Genomic DNA, 14882 nt, shown 5'->3' with positions numbered 1-14882 from the left:
TGCCACTCTGTGTTTGGCTTCCAAATGATTAGGGTAACCCCAGAAATCAATTCTAAAACGTCATAACCAGCACTAAGTTATAATGATCACAAGAAAATGGTTTGAATCTTCATTTCCTGAATCAACAACTTAAGGTACTTAATTGACCTTCGAAAACGAAGACTTAACTCCATTTATGTGATGTGACAGAACATTTGGTGACTAATGAATACCTATAAGAGCAGGTAATTACACCTTTGATGGCACTTACTACGAACTACGTGTTGATACTACGTTATTGCCGATAAATTCGAATATTTCGTTACAAGTATTTTAATACCAGTGCAAGATTGTATTTATCCAGAATTCTTTGGCCAATGCATCAGGGCCCGATTGAGATATCGGAGGACCCAAAGCCAACGCTTTTGTGGGGCCCCTTGCAGTCAGAACTTACAATTTTAGTCATTAGCAAAAACAATTTTAGCCATTTTGGGTCCCTAAATTCAGTACTTATTCAGTACTTATTCAGTAATCAGGCCCGGTACACAGGATTGCGGTACGTCCGTATACGCCAGCGTTTTAACGGTGACTAAGTGTGTCCGTATCAAGACAGGGGCCTCGGTAGAATCCGCACTGGAAACATTTTTGCCTAGCACCGGGAGAACCTTGTACTTTTCCTCTTTTAATTTCCAATCTAAGAAAAACTTTTTTCCCTTTCTAATACATGTACGAGAAACTTCTTACTATCAATTGTATGCACTGTTTATGTGAGTAGAAGGATATCTTATCGATACACTAGTTGTAAAACAGGAACGATCTATTGACTCCCCCCCCCCCGTCACACACACAATTTTAGAAACATAATGTATTTATGCATTTTTAATGGATTATCTTTATCTGTATCATTACTAATAATAAAGCTGAAAGTCTCTCTGTCTGGATGTCCGGAGGATGTTTGAATGTCTGTAGGATGTCTGGATCTCTGTGACGCGCATAGCGCCTAGACCGTTCAGCCGATTTTCATGAAATTTGGCACAAAGTTAGTTTGTAGCATGGGCGTGTGCACCTCGAAGCGATTTTTTGAAAATTCGATGTGGTTCTTTTTCTATTCCAATTTTAAGAACAAAATTATCATAAGATGGACGAGTAAATTACGAAATTATCATAACGTGGAACCGTAACATGGGCACAAGTCAATTGGCGAGATACGAAATTATCATAACGTGGAACTGTAACATGGGTACAAGCCAATTGGCGAGAAAATTCGCCATACATTATTTGTAAATATACAGGCGAACCAAAAGATCTTTCATTTTTCTGTTACGGGAAAAACCGTGCGGGTACCACTAGTATATCTATATAGTTATATGGGTTTGCGTGATAATATTTGTTTTTAAACAAAAAGCATTTACAGCAGTGAACTTGTTCTAACTCTTGTCTTCAAAATCTATTGGGTTTAATGTAGTCGTGTAGTTGAATAGAACTGAAGTTATTAAATTATCTTTAACGTTCGCGCGTATGTAAGTCAAAAACTTAGCCTTGAATGTCATACCAGCTCAAATTCCACGTGCGTAAATGTCAACAATCATTTCTAGCAATATACATGATATAGGGCTGTTTTGCTTAGTTCGCTTTGCTTTTTTTCCCAAATGTAACGTTTAATTCGAAATGAAGTTTTCATTTTCTCCGTCGTAGTCCTTGAGAATTTCAATTCAGTTTGAAATGGGTGGACATGCTGTCAAACATAGAACGTTTCTATAGTTGTATAATTGGTCGCCGAAAAATAAACCCATTCTGAATATCAAGACTTCACACAGAGGCCTTGGTGTGTCACTTGGTGTGTCAGAAAATGATATAGGATTCTTTCCACAATTGCTGTGTTTGAATTAGTAAATATCCGTTCGTACATAAGTTGTAGATAGATGCAAGTGGTGGAAGATATAATTATTGAAGCAATGTGTACGCAGCAGGGTCTATTCATGCAAGAAGCACGCGAAACCCTTGCTAAGGATTCCGTGCTAACAATGGAATCCTCAGCAAGGGTTAATGTTAACTTCCTTTTAAAGTTCCATGCTGTTATAATTTGAACAATTTTTAGAACAAGCTCAATATTTCAACGTTCTCTTACAAGAGTACACAGCATTAATGCAAACATTTATGCTTTTCAAAGGTACTCTATTGATTGCAAGTAGGGATTGCAATACACCGGAACAAAATTTCAATACCAGTACTCGGTATTTTTAAAACGTGATACCGGGATACCGGTATTAATACCAATATTTGAAATTTCTCAAAACGTGCTTGAAAACATATTGTTTCGTTGCCACATTTCATAATTTTGTACAAAAATTGTATTGTTATGAAAATGTATTGTGAACAAATATAAAATGGAGGAACAAATGTCATAATAAAAAATCAATGCTAGTTTCCTAATAAACGTGTTAAGTATAATATCCATTAGAGTTGAGCTTACGGGTATCTCCCCTCTACGATAATATCTCCTTGAATTTCTTTCAAATGGCGGGAATGAAAAATAAGCAAGAATCTAAAGCTACTACATGCATACTGGACCAGACAGAATTTATTATTATTATTTATTTATTTAATTTTTCACATTTCATTTCAACATAAAACCAGGATCCCATTCCTCTCGCTTCTTCCCTAATGAGGGCAAGATTTGATGTTTTTTTTAGGTGTATTTATGTCTAAAATGGAATAACCTGGGTGCATGGGAAAGTGTCAGTATTTTAACAGTATAGAATACTATCTGCTTTGCACGGCGTTGCACGGTCTACCTCAAAAATAAAAGTCATGAGAAAATGAAAGACGCATGTTTAACAATTAGGCTTACATAAAAGAAAAAAATGGTTCTCATCAATGTGTAGAAAAAAACAATTTAATGATTCAAAATTTAAATTTTAACCACTCTATATTTTTTAAATATTCCTAAAATTCAGTCATCGTCATTTATATTCGTAAACATGCCGGCTCACGGATTCTCTGCCAAAAACTACACTATGTACAGTGGCTCCCAAAAGTGTTCGTACACCTACGATTTTCAATGAAATAGGCCATTATCCATTGGTTAGAATTAATATTTCGGAATAGGTATTTTATTATAAGATCTATGATCTATATTTAACAAAACTACATGAACATTTTTAATAAAACATTAAAACATAATTTTTAAAAAATCAAAAACCAAAAATTGCCGGAAATTTTATCTCACAAAAGTCTTCGTACACTTTGAAAAAATGTCAAAAAATTAGAAAATAATCTAACTTTTTACGAAGTTATTGTTTAGTAGAACATCATGCAGTATCAACAAGAGCTTTTAAACGTCTGGGAATAGATTTCATTGTTTTTTCTTTCTTTTTTTGCGTAATTTCTGATTAAGTGTTCAACCCCGGTTTGAGTCTTACTGTTTCTAGCTCTATTTTCGTTTCAAAGCTGTATTTTCGTAATCTAGCAACCAGATATCTCTAAATATGTTACATTAAGTTCAAATCTGGAGATTGAGGGGGTATTTCTAAGCTTAAGGACAATTTTTGAGGCACCAAACGCAAACGTGTGCTTCTTATCGTTATCTCGATAAAAAACAAAGTTGTTTCCGATTACCAAATTTTGGGCTAATAGTTTAAAATTGCTTTTTAAAATATTTAAATGAACAGCATGATTCATTATTTACTCAAAAAATTCCAAATTTCCAAGTCCTGATGCTGTAATGCACCCTCACACTAAAACACTTTCACCGTCCTGATTAACTGATCCAACTAAGTTCTTCAGATTAAATTCCTCATTTTTTCTTTTATTTACAATTATACAACAATTTTACCCAAAATGTTAAATTTATTTTCATCTATAAGTAAGACGTTGTTCCAAAACGTTTTGAGCTTATTTATCATTGATTTTGCGACGGAAAGCGTAAGCTTACTGTTATTCGCACGAACAAGAAAATTTCTGCAGGAAGAGGTCCCATTTAATCCAGTTAATCAGAGAACTTGGCGAACAATTTTAGGTGAAAATTAAACGTAAAATGTTTCATTCAATTCTGCAGAAATTTTTTCAGCACTCAAATGTGTATTTTTCATAATTTTTTTAACTGTAAACCTCCGATCACGCATTGTTAACTTTGCCAGTTGACCTTTTCTTACCGTGTTTTCGATCCTATTCTTGTCTTTAAAGCATTTTATCAAGCACTTCACTATAGAATGGTATAAATTACCTAATTTAGAGACATTTAAAACCAATTTACCGCTACTGTGAGAAAACAATTCAAATTTCGAATGGTGTTTGTGGTGTTTTTCAAATACCAGTCATTTTAAAGTAATAAGCACAATATTAAGGAATAAATAAACAAAAAATTAAAGCCAAATGACTTTTAAGGGTCAACATAATGCAAAAATAATAAAAAAAATGACATATGATAGTTTTAATCATGAATTTATTCAAAAAAATTTGAGTGTACTACGACTTTTGTGGCGTATTATTTCTCCGTCTCTTCATTTTTTGACAAATTTCAAAAATTAAATCTGGCAATATTTTGAAAAAAACTACTGAGTTTTATTCAGAATGGCATAAGAATGGTGTGAAAAAAAATTGGACTTTATATTCAAATTCAGTTTTGCGTTATTTTGGTTTTACTACAAAATTTCAAGGTGTACGAACACTTTTGGGAGCCACTGTATATAGATATTCCTGAGCATTAAAGGATCTCTGTGCTAATAGGTTCGTCAAACATCCGACGTAAACTGGATTTATACAGGGAAATAAATCCCTTATGGGGTTTTTATGCCCCAATAGGAGGGCGAAAACCACCCTTGAGAATTCGTGCTTTTTCTAGTGAAAAATTCATGCTTTTTTTTTGTTTTGTTTTTCATGGGATAAATTTTTTTTTCCTGAAGTGGCCCGTATTTGGACCTTGTACCACCTTTTGAAAAACCGACATTTTATCTTTTTTGTCGAATCACATAATTATAGTCAACTAAAACTTGTGTTTTGAGTTTTAAATCTTTCTATCACACCTTCAAGAACGTTTTTAGAAGCAAATGACACTAAAATCCACCGTTTTGTGTGCATACGTAATTTGGAATGTACCGAAATGAAAGTGATATAGCCCCATTTTTGAACCACTTCCTCTACTCATTGGCGGGGAAAATGGCTTCCCGCGGACATTTAAAAACTCATGAAGTTTGTGGGAAGTATACTTCGTTGTATTGTATTGTAAAGGGTTACGTAATACACAACGGGGGGAAGATTGAGAAATGCACAAAAGGGTTACTACATTGTATTGTAAAGGGTTACGTAAAGTCCATCATATTTTTACGAGATTCAAAACAAAGTTCACTGACAAAATGTTGCGTAACATCGATGAAATCCAAATGAAAAGTGAAAGTTTGCAATTAGGGATTGCAATACCGGTATACCGAATATCGGTATTTCGAGCAATTTTGCAATTTCGTAATACCGGTATTTGCTGAGGAAAATACCTGTATTTTCGGTACTAACTGAAAATAATAAATAGTTTTAATTCAAAAATTTCAGTTTAATTTATTAAATATCTACTTATATTTTAAACATACATTTATTTTCCCATGATACAGAACCGAAATCAATCTATTGATGTAAAAATTTAGCTTTAAAAGCATGAACTAATAGAATATCATTAAACAAAAGTATTTTGTGCACCAAGTATTTATTTTTTCCACTTCCCTGATCGCTCATTTTCCCTTTCGGGAAAGTTAATTTCGAGTGAAATTTTGAATGCCTCCCTCCCTTTTGTCTGATGAACAATTTATTCAAACCATCAATTGCAGGAATGATTTATGATTTTTCTTCTTAAATATTTGTTTCAACTGCACTAAATTTTGACAAAAACTGTTTCTTGTTAGCATCATAAATGGCAATTTGTTGGCACCAGTATTGGTTTGTTGTGCCGTCTCGCTATTTGACTTCATACTTGGCGAGATAATATTTAGAAAATATATATTGCCTTGAAAATTTGCATAGAAGAAAAGCATAAATATGTTCCACGAATGCAAAGATATTTTCAGACATTTACATAATTATAATTGCAAAGAATTTTGAAAAGAAAGCTAAAACGAATAAGAGAAACCAACCTGATCAATTTTAGTCAAGTTTATCGTAAATTTCAAACCAAAGAGCTAATAAAAAGTAAACACAAACCCTTCCTGTTCAAGAGAAAACGATGTTAATATTGGAAAAGTATCGTCTCTCAAGGAAAGAAATTTCAACTAACTTTTAATTAAAAAAATAATAGAAATACACACAATACGAAAGAAACACACACACACAAAATGGTTTATCCAAAAGTGACATACAACAGATCGAATTTTTTTGACTTAAACTAGACTTAAACTAGAGGAGGTGTATCACGCGTTGTCAACAGTATCACCGACCTGCGTGAATTCAGAAAGAGTATTTTCAACTGTGGGAAGTTTGAGCCCTAAAATAAGTTCCAGGCATAGAGACAATACAATAGATGAATTATTTTTTTTACTAGTATTGATTTTTTATTATGACATTTGTTCCTCCATTTTATATTTGTTCACAATACATTTTCATAATAATACAATTTTTGTACAAAATTATGAAATGGGGCAACGAAACAATATGTTTTCAAGCACGTTTTGAGAAATTTCAAATACCGGTATTAATACCGGTATCCCGGTATCACGTTTTAAACTCTTGCAAGTTACTCTTGCAAGAGAATGTTGAAATATTGAGCTTGTTCTAAAAATTGTTCAAATTATAACAGCATGGAACTTTAAAAAGAAGTTAACATTAACCCTTGCTGAGGATTCCATTGTTTCCAAGGATTCTATTGATTCCATGGATTCCATTGTCAGCAAGGGTTTCGCGTGCTTCTTACATGGATAGGCCCTGCTGCGTACACATTGCTTCAAATAATTATATCTTCCACCACTTGCATGTATCTACAACTTATGTACGAACGGATATTTACTGATTCAAACACAGCAATTGTGGAAAGAACCCCCCATCATTTTCTGACACACCAAGGCCTCTGTGTGAAGTCTTGATATTCAGGATGGGTTTATTTTTCGGCGACCAATTATACAACTATAGAAACGTTCTATGTTTGACAGCATGTCGACCCATTTCAAACTGAATTGAAAATCTCAAGGACTACGACGGAAAAAAGGAAAACTTCATTTCGAATTAAACGTTACATTTGTGAAAAAAAGCAAAGGCGAACTAAGCGAAACAGTCCTATATCATGTATATTGCTGGTAATGATGTTGGCATTTACGCACGAGGAATTTGAGCTGGTATGAGATTCAAGGCTAAGTTTTGACTTACATACGCGCGAACGTTAAAGATAATTTAATAACTTCAGTTCTAACACAGCTACATTAAATCTAATAGATTTTGAAGACAAGAGTTAGAACAAAAGTTCACTGCTGTAAATGCTTTTCGTTTAAAAACAAATGTTATTATGCAAATCCATATAACTACAGATGGGGGACAAAATAATATGAACACCTATGAAAAAGTATACCGTATTTCACACCTATAGTACAGCCACGCCACCTGCAACAGAAGTCTGCCACCTGGTAACCGTGAAGAGGAACCTATCAGTGTATCAACAGTAGTCACAAATGTTGCGTACTTGGTTCTAAATTTCTGTAATAAGTTGAGATGTCAGACCTTACAGAGTTCCAAAGAGGAATGATTGTTGGGGCGCGTTTAAGTGGACCATCGGTTACGGAAACAGCAAAGCTTTTGGGATGTGCAAGAGGTACGGTGTCAGAGGTTATGACAGCATACACGAAAGAAGGTAAGACGACGTCTTCAAAGCACCACAGTGGCCGAAAGTCAAACCTTGCTGATAGGGATAGAAGAGATTTGAAGCGCATAGTAGCCCGAAAGCGCAAGCAATCCTTATCCGAAATAACATCTGAAATGAACAGCCATCTCCAGGACCCCGTTTCAACAAAAACTGTCAAAATGGAACTTGCTGCGAACATTTATGGCAGAGTGGCAATTCGAAAACCCTTGGTGACAGCAACTAATGCTTTCAAGCGACGCCAATGGTGCAGAGACCACAAAGTCTGGTCCCCACAGATGTGGCAACAGGTAATATGGTCATATGAATCACCATTTACCCTATTTCAGACTACCGGGTGCGTTTATGTCTGGCGAACGCCCTCAGAAGCCTTTAATCCTGAATGCCTCTTGCGACTGTGAAGCATGGGGGTGGCTCAATTGTGGTATGGGGTGCGATATCTTGGCGTGGTCTTGGGCCACTTGTTATTCTGCATGGGCGTGTCAAATCTAATCACTATCTGAGCATTCTAGAGGATCATGTCGATCCGTTTGTCCAGACTGTGTTCCCTTGAGAGCGACCGCTCTTTCAAGACGACAACGCCCCCATACACACTGCCAGATGTGTCCAAGAATGGTTCGAAGAGCATGACAGTGAAGTTGAACATCTCGCCTGGGCCCCTCAGTCTCCGGACTTAAATATTATTGAACATTTATGGGGATATTTAGAGTCCAAACTTCGTTCCCGATTTCCACCTCCATCCGGACTTTCGGAATTAGAGACCATTCTGCAGGAGGAATGGCTTAATATTCCTTTAAATGTTGTCCATGACCTTTATGCATCCATCCCCCGTCGCATTCAATCTGTTCTTCAATCAAAGGGTGGTCCAACCCCCTATTAATAAAGATTTTTCCTTATTTCACAGGTGTTCATATTATTTTGTCCCCCATCTGTATATACATATAAGTTTTCATTGCTTCATTTCCTTTCAATGAAGAAGGATTTTTTTTTTTTTTCCTTTAAATGTGGAATACGTGTGTGTATATTAAGGTTATGGCCTAAAGAGTTTTTGCTTTTTTCTGTACAAATTATCCTCAACGTTTGAATTCCTTGAAGATACAGATACATACTCCGTAATTAAACGCAGATTTTCTTCTTCTTCTTCTTCTTATTATTATTATTTTTCGTTCACAATGCGAGATGGGATATGGGGTTTCATTTCGTACTTTTTCATTCCTATAGGGAGGATATCATTGTAAACACTGTGTACTTTTACCTCAAATTTATGACAGAAAGTCTGATTTTGATGATGAAATTTTGAAATTAAATTACGCTGCAGTCATCAACTACTAATAACTTGCATTGACAAATCCGTTGTCAATCATGGATAAATATTTTTTTCATGCGAAGATGAAATGAACGACAGAACTGCACTCAAAATGTTTAACATAATTTTTTGAATCTGAGTTTTATTTCAACTAGTTTTTTTCGACTTATCTGAAAATACTAAAGTTTCAGAAATTTCAATCAACTTTTTTTAAGAATTGAAAGAAATAATTGTCAGTTTCTGATACGTATCAGAAAGTTCACTGATTTCTACTACTACAGGTTGAAAAAAAAAAGTCATTACCTTTGCGTAAAATTTTCAACTATGTTCCTAATGTTTTGTTGAAATGTTTGTAAATAGTTGGCATTTTTGCTGGACTCTGATAGCTTAATTACAAATTGTCTTTTCTGGAAATGAATGTAATTTTCTCATTTTTTAAAAAATAATCAATGTTTTGTTTTAAACGGAATCTATAGTATTTAAGCTATATTATGTATTAAGAATTATTTTTTCAACTACCGCATAAGTGAAGAAATTAAAATGAATAACAAAAGTACTATGTTTGTGTTTCGTAACAAAATTTATTGAATAAAAAAAAGCATCGTAAAAATTCTATTTAATTATTATTACCATGTTTTTATTAGTTTTTATTAACTTGGTCTCGTTGTTGGTAGAATCTTGAAACTTAATTGTCACCCACTTCCTATGATCGGATTCTTTTGAAATTTTGTATGTAACCTCAGACCCGATGAGAATGCAATATTCTATAATCAAATTTATTAATTAAACATTAATTATTAGTTTATTACAATTTCAATATTCATTTTGGCGTAAATCCTCTAATATGAGGCCGAAAAAATGCTCACACAAATTCAAGTTAAATATAAATAGGAACCCCTATTTTTTCTGCATCAGACAAAAATTTTTCCATCAAAGCAATTCGCAACTCCAGAGCTCGAATACGCTACCTTGCGGTGATTAACAATACTAAAGTAAAAGGTAAAACATTCCATTCCACGTGTTTTCTTTGGGGTAAATTACAGGCTTCAGACAATTTATGGTGTAATGTAATTTCAAAAGAATAGAAAAGAAAGCTTCCCACAAACACGATGACACTAAGCGTCAAAGAATGTTATAAGATACGGCATTTGTTTGTTTTTCCTTTTTTATCCGCCATTAGACTGGCGCCCCCAATAATTTGTTGCAGTTGCGAATTAGAACGTGAATTATAATTGTTTTTAACAAATTGCAAGTCATAATGCAGGTGAGCCTTCAATTAAAAATTCCTTATTGTTCAGGGTCATTGTTGAACAATGATTTTATTAAAATTTGCCTAAAATGTTTAAAGCAATCTATTTGTATATGTAAGGGTATTTCAAAACTGTGGTAAACTTTCATCGTCAATTTTCGTATCACTCATTGTCTGATCGAAGCATATAAAATCTAACTTTACTTTTTATACTTTTTAATTAATTTTAAAACATTGCATACTTTTAAACTTTTTCATTTCATTAATTATTTGTATTTTGTTTGATTCGTACTACGCTTTTTTTTTATTTGTTTGTTTTCTTAATTCATAATGTTCATTTTATTGTATTGCTATGAAAACAAAACAGGCTTCAATTCCTGTACACGTTGGTGTTTGAATTAATATGACCGTTAAAATAATTCAGTAAGAGACTGATTTAGTTATACTGTTTTATGTAAAGAAATCCAAGATAATCCCTTAGCTTTCTCCACGACTTCTTGAGCGTTTAGGTTGGAGTAACTGGAAAAAAGGATGACATTTACTTTTTCGTCGTAACGTGAAAAAAAAAAAAAAAAAAAAAACTCTTGGCTGGTGTTTCATTTTAGTACTAACATTATTACTTGAATGGTTTTTTCCCCCAATTAGAGTTCAGTTCTGTTTTAATTGATGAAAACACTAATTTTCCTTATTTGGAAGAGCGGCGGGAGGGTGATTTTATTTTTGACTTTTTCTTATAATAGTGCTCAAAAATTTTACATTTTCCAGGAAAATTAATTCAATTTGGAGAGGTAAATTGAAATAATTCATTTCAGCTAAGTTGATTTGATTTGCACTTTTTTCCCCCCATTTCGATCTTAAAAGTGATTCTTTTTTCCTTCTAAAAAGTATTTATAGTTATTTTACATTTTGATGTTTTCATTTAAACGTCATGTTTTCTAAATACATCACTCTCCTTTGCTTTTTTTCTTTTTCAATTTTTAGCTCTGTAAAAAGTCTAAATAGTGTTCAGTTATGTTGTTTTCATCTTTTTCGAGATTTTTCTTCTTTTTCTTATTAAAGACTGAACTTATTTTTCCATTTTTCATGAGAAAAGATTTTGAATCGCAATTTATTTGTGGCTTTCCAGTGTTACTCTATCTTTTATTTTTTTATTCATTTTTAAATTAGGCATGGATTTTGAAGAAGGCAAACAAGGGGGCACGTGGTTGGCTATGAATACCAACGGACAAGTCGCCTCACTACTAAATCTCTTGAGGCCGGTATCTACACTGGACTTTGGAAATAAGCAGCACAGAGGTGAGATAACTTTTCAGTCCTTATGCCTGTTTTACATAAATCCATGACGGCCACAAAATATGTTCTTTTGTTTTTGTCGCAAGAGATTGTTGCTGTGTCTTTATCCCAATGACGTTCATGTTTAATTTTACTTCATAAAGCAGTCAACAAACCATGCATGTCTGGTTGAATAATGTTTAGTGACAGGATTTATAATAGCCAATCCGTAAGTGGGGAGAAGGGGTGGTTGAATTACGCAGAATCAGTGATATGTGTAAAAGTAGCTGACGCAGTTAGTGTGAAACTCGAATCACAGGTTCTTAAAAACGTTTCTGAAATTGAGTTTGAAAAAACAAATACTGACCAAGTATTTGTATTTATTTATTTATTTTACTTATTTTTTTAATAATTATTATTTATCTCATATTTGTTTCCAAGTTAGTTTCCAGTTCGACAATATATTTCCAAATGATCGTCAGTCTAGGACGTTATATTAGTTTTGCATTGAAATAAGTAATTAGTAGCCACAAAAAAAAAAAAAAAAAAAAGAGTAAATTGACCTTTTAGAATACCCGATTGAAAACAAAGAGGGAAGTGCACAACTGGAACGTACGCAGACCCCACCTACGAAATTTTAACCTTCTACAGCTTACCATTTTTGAGTTATGACTTATAAGAGATACATACATACATACAGCCACAAAAAACAACGCAAATATCAACTTGTTTGTACCTGAATGCAGTATTAAAAATTCTTTCAAGGGTGACTAAAATAGAAATTCATACTGAAATTTAAGTAAAAAAATTTATGTGAAAACAATAACTCCCTTTACTTTGTATTAAAAAGTAAAACAGCAAAGGTTCTTTTTTTTTTCAAAAACATCGGCCAATTCCATCGGCTTTTCGATGTTTTTTAGGCCGATGGGCCGATGTTTCCTGCAAGTTAGCATCGGCCCCCGATGGCGATGGCTAAATTGTTGAACCATCGGCGCCGATGCATCGCCCAGGCCGATGCATAGGTCGAGTCCTAAAAAATAGCTACGTAAGAAAAATCTAGAAAAAATATTTCATTTAAATGCAGTTGATGAATAAGCATATCTTGACTCATTAGCTGTAAAAAAAAACATAAAACAAGTATGCACTTTGTTTTTTCTCTTTAGAATTATTCATCAGCCAAAAATGTTCTTGTTTATCGAACTTACGAGGAACTTTCTAGTAAAACTGCGACAGAAACAACATGAAAGAAAAAAAACAATAACAAGCTTGACCTCTAGGTATCGTTTCAATGTTAAACGTGCCCGGAGAATTTTCGGTAAGTTCGATAGTTTTACCTACTGCACAGTAACAACAATGAAACTGTCTACTCGAAATTATTTAGGATGTGCGAATGAAAGTCTATAGATATGCATTTTCATTGAAATTCAATCCATGATTAATGAAACGGACAGTTCGAGAATACAAAGCGTCCTTCTCTTCTCATTTTCTCAAAATGAGTTCATTCAAGTAGAAACAGGTATCTGCCATTAATAACCACTTCAAATGTTGCTGGATTTCGATAGCAGGAGGCAAGAGCCAAAATACCAATTTTGACAATTTATGTTATGTTTTAGCAGACTGTTAAATGAACGTAGGAAAGTTCGACCAGTGAGTGGATTTTGTTTTCAATAAATAAAGTTTCTTTAGTTTTTCTCTTCATATACCTCTGTGTTATTGGCACTGATTTAAGTTGGAATACCTTCAACTAGCAAAGTTACCCAACTCAACAGAGCGCCAATAAAACTGCTATCAAAGAAATGTTGCCGCCAGACACTCAGTACCTAAAGCCTAACATGGGGAGGTGCACCATTTAACATGAATATTATTCAGAAAGAAGTCCTTGCTACCGCGCCGAAATTTCTTCCTAACGACATTTGGTAAAATTCTTCTCTTGTTACAAATTGAAATTTCTTGTTGGTTTTACTGAACTTCATTTGTAAGCAACAATTATTTGTAGCAAAAAACTTGATGTGTGCTGCATTTTTTGGCATTTAATTCTTCAGTATTCGTAAGCAATACACTTTTGCGGCGCCATAATTCCTCCTGGTGGTGACTTTTGGCACTATTTTTTTTTTTTAATTGCAGAAATCAAAATCCCATGATCTGCCCATGAAATTTGGCACTGTTTCATCCAATACTTCACTTGCTAGAGGACTCTGAACACCTCACGTTATTTTATAATCTCCCTGTATTTAGTTTAATAAGCTTATTAATTTTAATTATTTTTTTTTCTTTTTGAAAGCATTTAAAGAATTTTTTTTTAATAGAAAAAAGTGTATTAACTGCTTTGTTTAAAAGGTGCTGCTATTTTATTTGTTCGTTTATTTATTTATATTTTTACTCATCTAATTCTTTAGATGAGTGAAGCATATTTTGTTCCTATAGAAATCGGCTTAAAATATTTAAAAAATATGCTTGAAACAATTTGCGATTTTAGCTATTTTTGAGAATATTGATCAGATACTAGAAAGTAGATATGGGTATACGGGAAAGTAGGCTCGTTTAGTTCCAGACGGAACTTCTTGATATGGAACCATGGTCAGTAAATTATTAAAATATTGCTATTGCAACGTTCTTACTATTGTGTTTATTTTTGGGAAAGTGTCTTATTTTGCGTTTTAAGCAAGGAAAGGAAACTTCCTTCCCCTTTTAAAATATTTCTATGGCTGGTTTCTGTTAAGCTATATGCTAAGTTTTTAAATCTGCCAAAAATCTGAAGACACCTTGAAAAAAAAAAAAAATTAACTGTAAATATACAGGCGAACCATGTGACCTTTTAATTTTTTTTTACTACGGCCAAATCCGTGCGGGTACCGCTAATTACAAATAAAATAATACTGCACCGAACAGAACCTCGTTTATCCGGCTCCCTTTTAGGGATCAAATTTGTTGCGACTAAAAAGTTTTTGATCGCTTTCATGTTGATGTTTTTGACTAGTTACAAATATGACAATTCAGTCGAACCTCGTTTGTCCGCCTCCCGTTTATCCGGATTTCTGGTTTATCGGTAACAAATTTATACAGTTAAAATATTTTTTTGATCACATTCATATTGATGTTTTTGATAAGTTACAAATAAAACAAGTCAGTTGAACCTCGTTTATCGGGCCCCCGTTTATCCGGATCTCCGTCTTATCAGGATCATATTTGTAGAGTTTATAAGAAATATTAAGAATAATAATAAGAAGAATAGTGTAATAAAAATATTT

General features: G+C 33.5%; 1 protein-coding gene across 1 annotated transcript in view; it reads left to right on the top strand.

Annotated features, from left to right (window-relative positions):
• The window catches only part of LOC129234654 (transport and Golgi organization protein 2 homolog), an 81494-nt gene that overhangs the window by 24044 nt on the left and 42568 nt on the right, over positions 1–14882 (top strand). Inside the window, exon 2 of the mRNA XM_054868694.1 lies at positions 11530–11658. Within this exon, the coding sequence (XP_054724669.1) occupies positions 11530–11658 (129 nt within the window). The remainder of the gene's footprint in view (positions 1–11529; positions 11659–14882) is intronic.

This window comes from Uloborus diversus, chromosome 1 (assembly GCF_026930045.1).
Source record: "Uloborus diversus isolate 005 chromosome 1, Udiv.v.3.1, whole genome shotgun sequence".
Classification (NCBI taxonomy): Eukaryota; Metazoa; Arthropoda; class Arachnida; order Araneae; family Uloboridae; genus Uloborus; species Uloborus diversus.
Note: the sequence above shows the minus strand (reverse complement) of the source record. Positions and strands in the feature narration are given on the sequence as shown.